The sequence below is a fragment of the Oculina patagonica genome, chromosome 4, assembly GCF_052425735.1.
Source record: "Oculina patagonica isolate OP01 chromosome 4, crgOcupat, whole genome shotgun sequence".
Taxonomy (NCBI): domain Eukaryota; kingdom Metazoa; phylum Cnidaria; class Anthozoa; order Scleractinia; family Oculinidae; genus Oculina; species Oculina patagonica.
This window is the reverse complement of record NC_135761.1, coordinates 16,786,899-16,800,673: the sequence shown is the minus strand read 5'-3', so window position 1 is coordinate 16,800,673 and position 13,775 is coordinate 16,786,899. Positions and strand designations below refer to the sequence as shown.

Below are 13,775 nucleotides of genomic sequence, written 5' to 3'. Positions count from 1 at the left end.
TTAGCTAGTTAACTTTTGAGGGGAAAAAACGACATTTCTCTTAGAGAAACGGAAGATCAGAACGAATCGAGTCAAAAGCCTTAGCTACAGCCGCAGGAAGTGGAAACTTTTCCAAGTGCTCCCTAATTTCAGTGCTTCCTTGGTCTTCCTTGCGTTCCACGCAACTCCTTTTTCGACTCGTAGAAAATGACGGCTTAGCCAAAACTTAAGAGAGACGCGTGTTTATGTTGCAGGAATTGTCAAAGTGTGTCATGGCGTTTGATATAGAGTTCGGATGAATTCTGTATATACAGGCTTTGCTGTATATACAAAACAATTTAACGTGATGAGAATAGACAACTCAGACATTACGGCAAACAGTTTAAAACAAACATGTCAGAGCTTTCTTTGCTTTATCAATTTATTTCAGTTATGCTAGGAAGCCATGTGTTCTTTGTTTTTTCTTCGATATCTTTCGTTTCTCCTTAGTGCTGCTTTGCGAGAGAAACCGTTCTGTTAAACTGCAAAACCCGCTCTGACTATTAATATCACAGCCTAGGCCTGGGGGAAGGGTTGGGGAAGACGGGGAGGGGGGGGGGGGCGGGGGCAGCCAATGGCAAAATTGTTTTGTGTATCTGCGAAAAGCAATCGCGGCGCGTATTGCATTCGAATGAATGTGACCGTAACGCTTTGAATATAGTTTCTGCTGGCAGAGTTAACGCCGAGTAAATACATTTTGGCAGTAGCACCGGCATTGATTACTGAAAAGCAAAATCCCATTCAGCGGCACTTTGGCGTTTGGCTAAAGCAAGGATGTACTTTCGCCGGTTCAGGAGTCACGATATAGCTAATCTCCATCTTGTTGCTTCGTTTCAGTGACCGATAATATGAAAGTTAAACGGCTTGCATTGTTATCTCGCAGTTTCATTTTCTGTTTCTCGGTCATAATAAGGAATGTGGATGCATTCCAAATCCGCCTCTTAATTAGACTGGTTTCAGCTTGTTGGTGTCCATGGCAACGAAAGCTAAACATGTCACCAGTAAGCAGGTGGCTTAGACTTGTGTCTGGATTTATCATATATATTATCCAAGTTGCAGAATTTTTTTCATAGACAGCTTCCTGTGCTGTGTCCGAGTAGCAGGTATTTGAAAAGATGTGGTTGAAGTTAATCTATTTATCGGACGAGCCCAAGTATGGGGATATTACCTCATCCTCCGGCGCTTGCCGCTTGCGAATGTCAAGACAAGAACCCCGAAAGATTTGGAAACACGATATTTCCAATAGTCTGGCAAAATTTTGCTCACTCAACAACTTTATTAATGTGTCAGAGCAATTCTAGCCGAGAGTGAAACACTCTCTACTAATAGAGGACACATAAAATAAATAATAATAATAAAATAATAAAAAGACTTAAAATTGATATTTACAATAAAAACAGATTAAAATTTAACTACGCTATTTTCAAATAATTTCAATAACAATTTAAAAATAAGTTAATTCGTATTTAGAATAAATCAAGTAATACATAAAACGCAGTTGTCGCATCCATGTTCAATTTTCAGTGAAAGGTTAGTTAAAGTGATCTGTCTTTTAAAAGATTGCAGAGACGGTAAGTTTTTTAAGTTAGTTGGGAGTCGATTCCACAGCATAGGCCCGATATATCTTAGCGAATGCTTCCCATAAGTGACAGTATTAAATCTGGGAATGTGGAAATCTGCGCCTCTAAGGTTGTAAGTGGAACTTTTCAATGAAAACAAATTTTTGACGTTCGGGGGGCACAGATCATGCTTCACTTTGAACATCATACAGGCTATATCCTGTAGCCTTCTTTCATTAAAAGATTTTAAGTTAGCTTTAATTTCTTCAGTAGTTGATCATATGTAGATTTGCTATCTCTGAAGACTGCACGCAAACCTCTCTCCTGGGTGCGTTTGAGCTTTCTCTTGTCACTTGCTCGGCAGAAATGCCAGGTAAGATGGCAATAGGTGAGGTACGGAAGAATTGCAGCTTTAAAAAGGTGTAGCTTCGCAACGGTGGGTACTAAGTTCTTGAGTCTCATTCCTCGCGAAGCGAGGCCAAAGGCCGAGCGTAGCGGGGTGTATAATTTTGTTCCTCAAAGGGCTCAGGCGGGATGAAATCTCGTGTGGAGTTTACGGTCATATATATATATATATATATATATATATATATATATATATATATATATATATATATATATTATTTATTTATTTGTGAGCTTGGTGTGTGGCGGAAATGACGTCACATGGCCGCGCGCTGGTGGCCTAATGGTAAGGCGTCGAACTTGAAATCAGATCTTCGGGACTGAGGCCGGGGGTTCGAATCCGGCTAGGGTTTTTTTTTTTCTTTTTTTTTTTTTCTTTTGTGGGTTCGAATCCTGAGCCTTTTATTTTTATCGTTTTTCTTTTCGGATTAAAATAACACTGATTTCCACATAATACTCCCTCGACGCCTATAATAATTCAGGCTATAAACCTTTCATGGCCATCAGTAGCCCGCGGGCGGAGGGTTCGAATCCTCCTGCCGTTCGTTCTTCTTCTCCCCTTAAATAAATGTCCAAAATGCGACTATCCAATAATTTGTCCAATAATTTGTCGATGATTTTGAAAATAGCCTGCGCTTCCCAACGCTTTATACCTCTTTACGAACCAGAAAGAGCCGCCATCTTCAAAGCGGAGTAGACCCTGGGAACGAGGGTGCCGCGGGCATGCCCGTTACTAGGCAACAATAACAAATCACAGGTTAAAACCTCATTATTTACAACACCCCCCCCCCCTCCCAAACCCAGAGCTTCGCGAGACCCTGCGAGTCACGTATTACTAGTTAATACACCTATCCTCTGATTCGCCTTCTTGCACGTGATGTTTATGTGCTCGCTGAAATTAAGCATGTTGTCAATAGTGACACTTAATAACTTAATACTGTTCAGAGATTCAATGTCAGTTCCTTGTACATTTATGCTTATCACGTCTCTACTGTCCCTCTGTTTATTGTTGATTAGCATGGTATGGTATTTCGATAGGTTCCCCTTAAGTAAGTTCGACTTTTACCATAAAGAGGCTTTTGTTGCGCTCGCATTAAGGTTGTCATTAATCGTCGTAACGTTATTGCTGATTTCGAAAAGCTGATGGTCATCAGCGTACATGCTTAGGTTCTGTTTAATTTCATATAGACTAAGTCATTTTGAAAGATATTCCACAATAACGGTCCCAACGCTGATCCCTGGAGGCAACCTCGGTTAACTTGTTTCCAAGAGCTTTTTTGAGATGCCAGCTTTACTCTGTTGGAGCGATCACATAAATAGGAGCGTAACAAATTGATGAGATTCTCTTCAAAACCATATGCTCCGAGTTTACTCAGCAACAGAGCTGGATGCATGGAGTCGAAGGCCTTTGACATATCTGTAGATAAGATTCCTACTAGCTGTTTATTGTCCATAGCCAATCTCCAGTGCTCAATTAAATAAATAAGGGTAGTCTCGCAGCTATGAGTTTTACGATAGGCCGTCAGGGCTTGTCCTTTCGTTACATCGAGGTTCTTTTCCGTGAATTTAATTATTAGTGGCGCGAAGAATATCATTCGTTGTACCAAGGACTGTTCGCACTAAGACGAAATTCGGTACAATGGATTTCGCTTCCTTGTTAGTGTCCATGGCAACGGAAATAAAACATGTATTTTGATCTACAGTTGAAAATCGTCCGTCGTTCTGCTACGGCAGGCACGTGAAAAGGCTTCGTTGAGGTAATTTCATTAACCCCATATTTTAATGAAAGACTGAATGATTTTGCGTAAGCATTTGTCAAAACAACTGAAGTCAACAATAAACCACTGAATGCAATGGTCACACGACACATCTCCTCGGTCTGGCCAGGACCTATTGCATTCAGCGGTTTATAACTGAAGTCAGGAGATAGTTGTAATCTAGCCACTTGATTATCCTGAAGCATGCAGAGAAGAAGAGGGGGTATTGTAAAGTGAGTGTCAATGTTTGTATTTGGAAAAAGCTAAGGCAATTCCTAAAATATCGGGAAACGATTATCAAATTTATAATGCAACTGAATAATGTAAAAATCCCACGTCACTTTTCACGAGGCCTTGCAAAAAAAGTTCAATAAACTACGTCATAAAAGGGTTAGCATCTAAAATTTACATTTCACCAAAAGTTTCATATCACTAATATTCATTTAATTTAATTCCCTTTTTTGCAAGTTCAGTTTGCATCTAAAGGCGAGAATGAGAATCTTTATTTACCGTACGTAACTATTTTCTTAAAAAGGAAACCCAAACAGTGGAGACTTAAACAAAACATTACAATACAGAGAATAAAAACAGGTACAGTCAGGACCTCAAGATTCGGTCACGTTTCTTTTTCAGTTAAACTTGTACCCTGAGTCACAGTGTCCCGGTTGCAAAAAATCTGAGATACAAAAATTGTTCCAAACAATAAACCTTTTTAATCGGGCGTGGCCGATTTATAGTTTACCCTTTGGTCGTCCTAGAGCATAGTCTCCTGGCGCGGCCAAAAAGACGGGGATAGCTTGGGGTTGCTACAAAACCGCTACGGGTGACGCATAGCGCAATGGTTTTCATTTTAGTTTTGACAGGAAATCGTTGCAGGCACACTTGGTCGACTTTTGGGTTAATGTGTAATCAGGTTGTGTTTTTTTGCTTCGGCGGAAGGACAGAGAAAAAAGCTTACGGGGCAAAGTACAGTATGGGGCCCAGTTCTCGGCCACTTTTGACGTAAACTTGTATTTCTTACCTCAGAAGAACCGCAGGAACTTGAAATTTCTCCCAGAGCTAGCTACATTATTCAGCTTTTTGGTGTAAAGCTATCGACCGGTCAAAAATTAATTTGCCCGAGCAATAATAAAAATAAAAGCTCCATTTGTGGGCCCAGTTCTCGGCCACCTTGGCCCAGTTCTCGGCCACTAAAAAGCTTGTGCGTAATTATCTGTAAAAAAAAATGCTCAATTAATTTTCACAGTCATAAAATCACTCTGTAAACCTATTTATGTTATATCGATCCCAAATTATTTTTATGAGGCTTTGTTTTACTTTAGAAAAGAAGGATTTTAACGCGCCTAGTTGCCTATGTGCAGGTTCTAGCAACGCATTGTGTGACCCGTGCATTTAGATGGTTTATTTTGCAGTGAAAAGGTCTTGAAAGATTTAGGTGTTGTAGAAATAACAGACAAGACAAGAGTCAGCTCACAACTTAGAGATAAGATTGAACTTTATTTTTAAAACATTTATTTCTTTCATTCTGGCAGCAGCAGATGAAATTATATTAAAAACCAAGCGCTAAGCTGTGATAGCGAGCAGGGTGGCCGAGAACTGGCAAATACGCAAACGTCGCAAGAAAAACTTTCGAAGTAAATTAAGACCAAAAAATACAACGGTTCAACGAAAAGTTAACTAAAGCAGAAAGCTGAATTATTCTACGTTTCACATGCCAAAACTTTTTAGCTCGTATGGTGGGGGCTTTTGGATAAAATACGAATTTAACTACATCCATGAATTTTAAGGAGCCGTAAACAAACAAATTTTTCGGGAATGCAAATTCACCTACCTCCGCGTAAACTCGACGTGTTAGCTTTCTATATCGAATTGAACGTTCAAACTCAAGATACTTAAAGCACATGAATCAGTCTATCGTTTGAAGGAAATACCTTTTTCTTTTAATTCAACTGGAGTGTGAAAAAACGCGTTAAACACAAAGTGGCCGAGAACTGGACCCGGCCGAGAACTGGGCCCCATACTGTACTGATATTCACCATTGTGAAATTGCACTTACTTTGACAAGTTAAAGTTATTTTTGTAAATGAAAAAGGTAACGTCATTGATGTCACGCAGTGTTTTTTTTTAGCAAACTAGATGGTTTGCTGGTTTCTGACTATGAATGGGGGTGTGATCTTGCGGTATATTTTTTGAGCCTGACTCCGCCGTAAAACTTTTTTTTATTTAGCAAGAACTGTGTCGATTTTCATTTCTGAACAATTGGTCGTCAAGTCGTTTGTCACAAAGAGTAGAATGTTTGTCCAGCATGTTTTGGAATTATATTAGATTTGGTTAGTAAGACGCTTCTGAAGACCTGAGCAAAACATTGGGAATGTACAGTATTAATAGGAACTTGAATGGAATTTTTCACAAGTTGGATAAAGGTATCAACTGAAAAAAATGGACTTCAAAATGAGAACTTGGATTTTGTTGTAATTAAATTTTATCGCGGATTGGATGCATAATATCACGGCTTTGAAAGTCTTCAAATAATTAGAAAGGTTCCTTTCTTCCTTTTGATCTTATTGTTATTTTCATGTATTGATTATTCGAAAGTGGTTTTCGTTGATACGAAAAAAAACGGGTTTTCACTGAATTGCTTGAAGTATTTTTAGACGTGATAATATTGGCTTAATCAAATTACATTGTGCACGAAATATTTGTTATTCTTTTGTCTTGAAACTTTGAGGAAATTGAAATTTTTGTTTGACAGTAGTGTATGAAAGGCATTTTATAGAACGGAATAAAAAATAAGAAACATTAATAAAGGTTATTTCAAAGATTTATGTTGCCTGATTTTGAAGGGTTTCAGGAGTTTTAAAGAGTGCTGGTAAACGGCTGTATGTTGTTTGTGATTACGGATCTTATTTAGTTTCGAACGCTCTAATTTTTGAAAGGTTAAAACAGGTTAAAACCGGGCGATTTCATGAGTTTTTTGGGTAGAAAGGTACGGTGGTGGTCAAAAAAAAAAATGTTTAGAAAGGAATGACTGTAGTAGCACGTAAGTCGGAGGTTTGCGTGAGTCACAGGGTATAGTATGCGTGAGCTGGATTTCCGGCGTCATAACGGCATGTTTTGTTAATCGGGCGTGGCCGATTTATAGTTTACCCTTTGGTCGTCCTAGACGATAGTCTCCTGTCGGCTAAAAATTACGGGATAGCCTGGACCAATCGGTTTCATTTCAGTTTTGACAGTAAATCGTTGTAGGAATACTGGGTCGACTTTTGGGCTAATCTGCAATCTGGTTCTCTTCTTTGCTTCGGCGGGAGGACAGAGGAAAAAGCTTAAGGGGTAAAGTACTAATAATCACCATTATTTTTGTAAATAAAAGGGGTAACGTCATTGATGTCACGCAATGTTTTTGTGGGAAACTTTTGAAACTAGACGCTTTGCAGGTTTCTACAAATAGCAGTGTGATCTGGCGGTACATTTTTTTGAAGCGGACTCCACTTTAAAACTATTTTTTATATATTTAGCAAGAAGTATGTCGATTTTCATTTCCGCACAGTTGGGCGTCAAAGTCGCCTGTCACAAAGATTAGAATGTTTGCACAACTTGGTTTGGATATATTTTAGATTTGACTAGTGACGTTAGTAAGACACTTCTCAAGACATCAGCAAAACATTGGCAGTGTACAGTATTGGTGTGAACTTGAATGAATTTTTTACGAGATCAGTAAAGCTATCGAATAAAAAGATGACTTGAAAATGAAAACTTCGAATAATTATAATTAAATACCAATTGAATTTTAGATGAGAAATTCCGGAAGTGACATCTGTGTTTAAAATAGGAATTTTTGTACAACTTAAAGTTCCGAAAAAAAGACCACATGTTTGGTAAAAATCACAGACAAACATGATCAGGAAAACAAAACAGGCCAATTGGTTTTTTTCACGAAAATACAACTTTCTTGAGAATGAGTTTGTAAACAAGACAATGAAATCGAATTACATTTCACACGAAATTTGCATACATTTGAACTTGCAAAAAAGAAGTATCTCTGCCGAGACATAATAGCGTCAGACCTTACATTAATAATTATTGTATTCTGATCTGATTGTTATTTTTTTTATGCATAACTATTTGAAAGTGGTTCTCATCGATGAAAACAAAACGGTTTTTCATTCACTGCTTGAAGTATTTATAGACGTGAAAACATTCGCTTAATCAAATTACATTCTGCACGAAATATTTTGTATCCATTTGTCCCGAAACTTTGAGGAAATTGAAATCTTTGTGGACAGTACTGCACAAAAGCAGTTTATAGAATTGAATAAAAAGATAAGAACCATATTGATAAAGGAAATTTTAAAACTTTATTTTGGTTCATTTTGACGAAATTCAGGATTTTCAAAGACTGCCAGTAAACGGCTGTATGGTAGCGGGCAGAAGTCGGTTCGTTCTGAATTTTTCAATACGGTATACAAGTTACAGGTCAATAAACAGACCCTCTGTACAGTAAAAAACGTTTTGGGAACAAACCATTGTGAACTCATTTTCTATGTTGATCAGTAAAAATCCTTAGTACGACATGGGGCTTGTCATCAAGTTTGTTAGTACGTTAATACTGCAAGGTGTATAACCTCAGAGAATTATTATCAGTGTGTTTTGTTTTATTAGCGGTTTATACTCCAAGGTCTTGGAATGGGAGATCAAAATTAAGGCAAATTTCTGATATTATCTGATTGCTTGGCACAGATTAGTACGATACTTAATTGGTTAGGAAATTTAAACAAACATTAAATTGAATGAGAGTAGAAAGGGAGGGACAGGCGGGGGTGAAAGGCTAAGGAGATGGAAAGGGAGGGAGAATTCAAATCCATGCTTGGTTATATCACGCAACCTTTGACTTCTGTTGTTTTCTCACAAGAACAAAAATTAAGATGGGGTTCTACCTGAATTTGAATGGAACTTTAAGAGATTTAAAGAAGGGATTGAATAAAAAGAATGGAAACACCTTCAAACAGTTGACCCCCTCGCAAGAGCACTCCGGGTTGTCAGGAGACTGTTTGGTGTCCGTCCACCAATTTTTAACTTCAAATTCAAATTTTAAAATCACATTAAATCTGCAATATTTCTTATTTGTCTACATTTTACTAATCCTTTGAGAAAAACTATCGCCTCCCAGACATCCCCCAAAATCGTTCAAAAATTAACAAAATACTGCAAAACATATATATATGGGATAAGTAAAGCTTTTTTGGATTCCTTGAAACGCGGCTGAAATGGTTTTCAGTGTTTTCCAGCCCTTATACTTTGGGTCAGTACTACTATTCTTCACCAGTTTCTATTACAGTAATGGTATGAAACAAATACCTAATCATTGGTCAATAAGTTGTGATCATTTTCTTGACAATAGTACCTAATTAGGAATTGTATACTGTTCCATTAAAGTGTAAGGACTGGAAAATACTGAAATGTGTCAGCCACCTAAAGCGTTGGAAAACTTGGTCTTCAGGTAAAACCCCGCCTTTATTAAAAGGCTGTCAAAATGACGTTGCCATGGTGATTTCAAGTTACTGGCACAATAACTAATCCTACCAAATTATTGCGAGATAAATTTCCGATAAACGCGCAAAGTTTGGCAGCGTTTGGTTGAATTTTGAAAAAGTTATAAGCGTCAAAAGTCAGCGAGGGCCTCAAAAGCCCCCCCCCCCCCCCCCCGGCCTGAATAGGTTTAAGTGACTGTTTTTGCAGTGATTTTTACTGTACTGTACCCTGCCTTTCAAGTCAAAACAGATAGCTAATTATTAAGCGCCCGATTTTAAGCTTCTCAAGCCTCTCAAGCTTCTTGTTTAAAAAAAAAAACACAGCCAAAGTCTCATGAAAAGTAAATTTGACGTTCCTACTGAGTAAGAACCATTGGTCATCAATATTTCGCATTTGCATGTCTGAAAATTGATATGTAACCCTCTTCATGGAGAACTTGACTTCAGTGCAAGGCGTTGATGGGGACCATTTCACGACCTTTCCTGCCCTTTATTGATTTAATTCAAAATCCATTATTATAAGTTCTTAAAGTCAGTCAGTGTGGGGATGGAGAGAGGGGGTGAAAGGGATCGTTGGTGTGTCCATATTCCTCCTAGTTTCCGTTTTTAATTACTTTTATTTGATTATTTAATAGTTAATTAACTGTTGTTGTTTCAATCACAGAAGCTTTAGCCACAACATCACTTGTGGTAATGCCCAGCCCAACAGTAACGACCAACGTAACAAATTCAACAACATCTGGGTCTCCGTCGCCAACCTCGTCCTCAGCATCGACTAACGTAACAAACTCAACAGACCCAGCTAAGCCTCCGTCGTCAACCTTATCTCCAGAATCGACCAGCGTAACAAACTCAACAGCTAATTCTACGTCATCAAGCTCTTCCCCACCCCCTCCAACAACCGAACCAACAACCGAACCACCAGTGAAACCAACTACAAGCCCTTCTGAAAAAAGTAAGTAACAGTTATGGGTCAATATCAATAGCTGCAGAAGGACGAGCCTAGCTAATTTGAGATTAATTTGTTGTGAAGCCAGACACATTTTTTATGACCTTAGCCGACTGGTATCTTTTATTAAATTCGAGTAAAGCTTCAGGGCTCAAAAAATCTATCCTCAACATCGAATGCAAAGGTTCTATCACACTCAGAACGTTCTGGATCCGAATCACGAAGGATTGCAACATTGCGATTTGTTTTTTTCAAAGCGCAGTTTAAATTGTTTCTATCAACAGTCTCCAGATCATCAAGTTCAATCTTACTATTTTTAATTATGTGAGAACTTTGCAGAAAGCTGCAGAAGAGTTGTAAAGAGTAACTTCGTGATCCGTGATACGACATTTTCTGGCGTGAAACGTGGTATGTCTGTTCAGTTCGTCGCGAATCCTGACTCTTTAATAGTCGTGATCCCGCGGGATCGAATAAACAATGTTTATTATCTGTGAGATAGAAATCAAGTTATTCTGTACCCACTACCTGTGACTACCGTAAAGATCGTGAAATGGGTTTTAAATAACCCGAATAAACTTTTTATTCCGTGAAACGTGATCTGGAAAGTTAGATTACCGCCCTCTTGCAGGTGTTCGCTGCTATTGTATCGTCTTTAATTTAATTTATAACCTAGTACAGTCTTGTTCTGGACGGGGTCCCCTTGTCTTCAATTAAAATGTGGCTTGATCAGGATTTTCTTGAATAGTAACACGCCCAAAATTGCTTGCAATTTATTTGGGTGACATTTCATTCTGGATCTAGAGGGCCATTAATGGGAAATTTGGCAAGTAAAAGGTTGAATTCTAACCAAGATGGTAGCCGGTCGCTTGTTGCAGCCCCTACCCCCTGGCATCCAGCATGTTGGTAAATAGAGTGGTTTATAACTGTGGATTATCAAAAGCAATCTGCAGTTGATTTGGTTTTGTTTCACTATGCACTGTGATTGGTCAAAAAATCTCGCACCACTTTCTCATGCAATCAGATGCAAAACCAAAACCACGACGGACAAGAGTGTTTTTTCCCGCCCTTGGCGCCCGGCGTTTTAGTGTTTTCATTGGATCGTTGTGTTCAGGTACATTTGTTGTGATTGGCTATTGTATGTAACTGCTTGGTTTTCGTTTACGATATTCCATTGAAAACCACTTTAAGTGAATGCAAATACAGTAGAACACCGGTAACTCGAACTCTGAAGGGAAACGAAAAACAGTTCGAGTTAGCGGGGTCTCGAGTTATCGGGGTCGATTGAATATTTAATTTTCCACGTTAATAATTGATAGTAAACTGATTTTTCAGCACTTCAGTATACAGCACAGTGCAAATTAAACTGATTTCGTCAGAAACTCTAACACGATCATAAATTCTTATAATAAGAGTGGAAAATTGCTGTCAAATACGTGATCTGTTTGTTGCTCTAATCAATGGGCAACCGTGGCGAGTTGCAAGAACCGGAATTCGAGTTATCGGGTATACATCCAAAAATTTCTGCATGCTCATTGGCTGAGAGGACGTCAATTAATCCCAAACAGTGCAGAAAGTTGAAATTAATGAGTGCAAAAAATTGAAATTGAGTGCAGAAAGTTGAAATTAAATTGATTGACAGGAAAGTCGGAAAGCGCGCCAAAACAAAATGGCAGCCAATGTCGGAGTGTTTGAGAGAGCAAAATCGAGCAAAAACATAATGATTCATGAAAAATGTGGCCGATTTAACGAAAGCTATAAGTATATAAACCAACGTACTAGGGATTGGACGTTTGTACAGCACAAGAGAGGCTTTACGAAACTACTGAAAGCTACCAATCGTGGATTTTCTTACGCGACGGCTCGTAAAGAAGAAAGATTACAAGCGTGAATTAAAGTTGGACATTTCAGCCCAAACCAAAACAACTGAATAAGGATAGAAGCACCTGATAATGCATAACAGACAGCTTTAGCGGTATCTGGATTTTACAAAGCCCGGCAACTCCGTTATGTTTAAGAACGTATCGGAAAGGTAAGCCACTGAACACGTTTTGTTTGTCATCCACTTCAAGTGAAATTTTTGTATGTGTATTATTAACAAGTAATCACATGATTTTTCTCGTACAATTTGGGATAAATCAGCACTCGTAAATTTTTCAAAGACTACAAATTGCACTCAATCTACGGGCTTGTGCAATTTGGTTAGCCTTTCAAAAATTTACTCGTGCTGATTTATCCCAAATTGCACTCGAAATCATGCGATTACCTATACAAATTTGACCCAAATTTTGATCAAGGGAAACGAAATTTACTTCGAGTTGAGTTGGCGGGGTTTTCGAGTTATCCGAGTTTGAGTTAACCGAATAAAAATGACTGAAAAGTGAGTTCAAATCCAAGGGAAATACTGACTTTGTTCGAGTTAGCGGGGTTGTTCGAGTTATCCGAGTTCGAGTTACCGGGGTTCTACTGTACCTGGAAAGCATGTTCCTACAGGTTTGGGATGAAGCAGTACAAACAACTCAGCGTTGATGAGATGTTGTCTCCCAAGCTTATAATGACAGTTTTGCTTTCCGTGAACAGCGTGAATCAGGAAAATGTTCTGTATTTGCTTTGTTGTTTGCTTGGCATTGATAAAGACAACGGTTTTAAATTCCTTTTGTTTATTCTTGTTTAGCATGCGCCAAGCTTGGCGTTATAGTCAACACTACATGGGACGAAAAATATAAGAACAAATCATCAAACGAATACAAGCAGGCTACGAAAGCGTTTCCGGATGCGGTAAGTGAATTTATCCTGTTTACGTTAGAGGTCCTTTGCAGCTGTCTTCTTTTAACAGAAAATTTATATTAAGCGCTGGCTATGATGTAAGAAAATTTATACTAGAAATGTAGAGAGCATGGTGAAATTAGCGAGATGGTCAAGTTCGTTACCTGGAGAACTCGAGCTTTCTATTATAATTAGTATCAAAAGGCATCGAGATTTCTGCAAAACAAGAATTTTATGAGCTGAGTTGAGTGCGTAGCAGCAGTCGTTTTCTTTCCGAAATCGCGGAAGGCACGCAAAGAGCTGAGCAAAAAAATAGGTCCTCCTCGCCTGATCATGATGCGAGGTACATTTCTCGCGCTTCAAAAAAAAAAGCGATTGCTACGTAGGCTATCTACGAACATGTAATAACTCTCCTGCCTCTACATTAAAATACGGACGACGAAAACCGGCAGGCCCCGTGAGGCTTCTATCACATGGAAGATTGCAAACATTCCGTCTGAGAAGATTTCAGGGATTTGCTGTGATTGTATCACAGATAAACCGGCCACGGCAAAGCGAATGATTCTAACGAAGGTTAGTCTCGGGAAATTCCTTACAACACTGACTACATGTACATAGCGAGTTTACCGACCGAAGAAAATCACACCTCAATTCACACCGCGTGCTCGATTACACTTCGCAAAACTGTCAATCAAAAACAACTCTGATTGGTTCGCGGCAATTGGAAACGATAAAATCATGCATTTCTTGCGTGACGCGTTAAGGTTATCTTTGTTATGTTCATTTCAACAACTTG

At 38.7% G+C, this 13,775-nt stretch overlaps 4 protein-coding genes across 4 annotated transcripts in view; 3 read left to right on the top strand and 1 right to left on the bottom strand.

The window, feature by feature from the left end:
* LOC144649750 (uncharacterized) overlaps window positions 1-13,775 on the bottom strand; it is a 93,292-nt gene that overhangs the window by 12,425 nt on the left and 67,092 nt on the right. The window lies entirely within an intron of this gene.
* The window catches only part of LOC144649808 (uncharacterized), a 65,024-nt gene continuing 56,876 nt past the window's right edge, over window positions 5,628-13,775 (top strand). Inside the window, exon 1 of the mRNA XM_078509404.1 lies at window positions 5,628-5,779. The gene's annotated coding sequence lies outside the window, so the exon portion shown is untranslated. The remainder of the gene's footprint in view (window positions 5,780-13,775) is intronic.
* LOC144648195 (uncharacterized) overlaps window positions 9,961-13,775 on the top strand; it is a 40,516-nt gene continuing 36,701 nt past the window's right edge. Inside the window, exon 1 of the mRNA XM_078507821.1 lies at window positions 9,961-10,222. Within this exon, the coding sequence (XP_078363947.1) occupies window positions 9,961-10,222 (262 nt within the window). The remainder of the gene's footprint in view (window positions 10,223-13,775) is intronic.
* The window catches only part of LOC144649810 (uncharacterized), a 10,430-nt gene continuing 7,172 nt past the window's right edge, over window positions 10,518-13,775 (top strand). The window contains exon 1 of the mRNA XM_078509406.1: window positions 10,518-12,991. The gene's annotated coding sequence lies outside the window, so the exon portion shown is untranslated. The remainder of the gene's footprint in view (window positions 12,992-13,775) is intronic.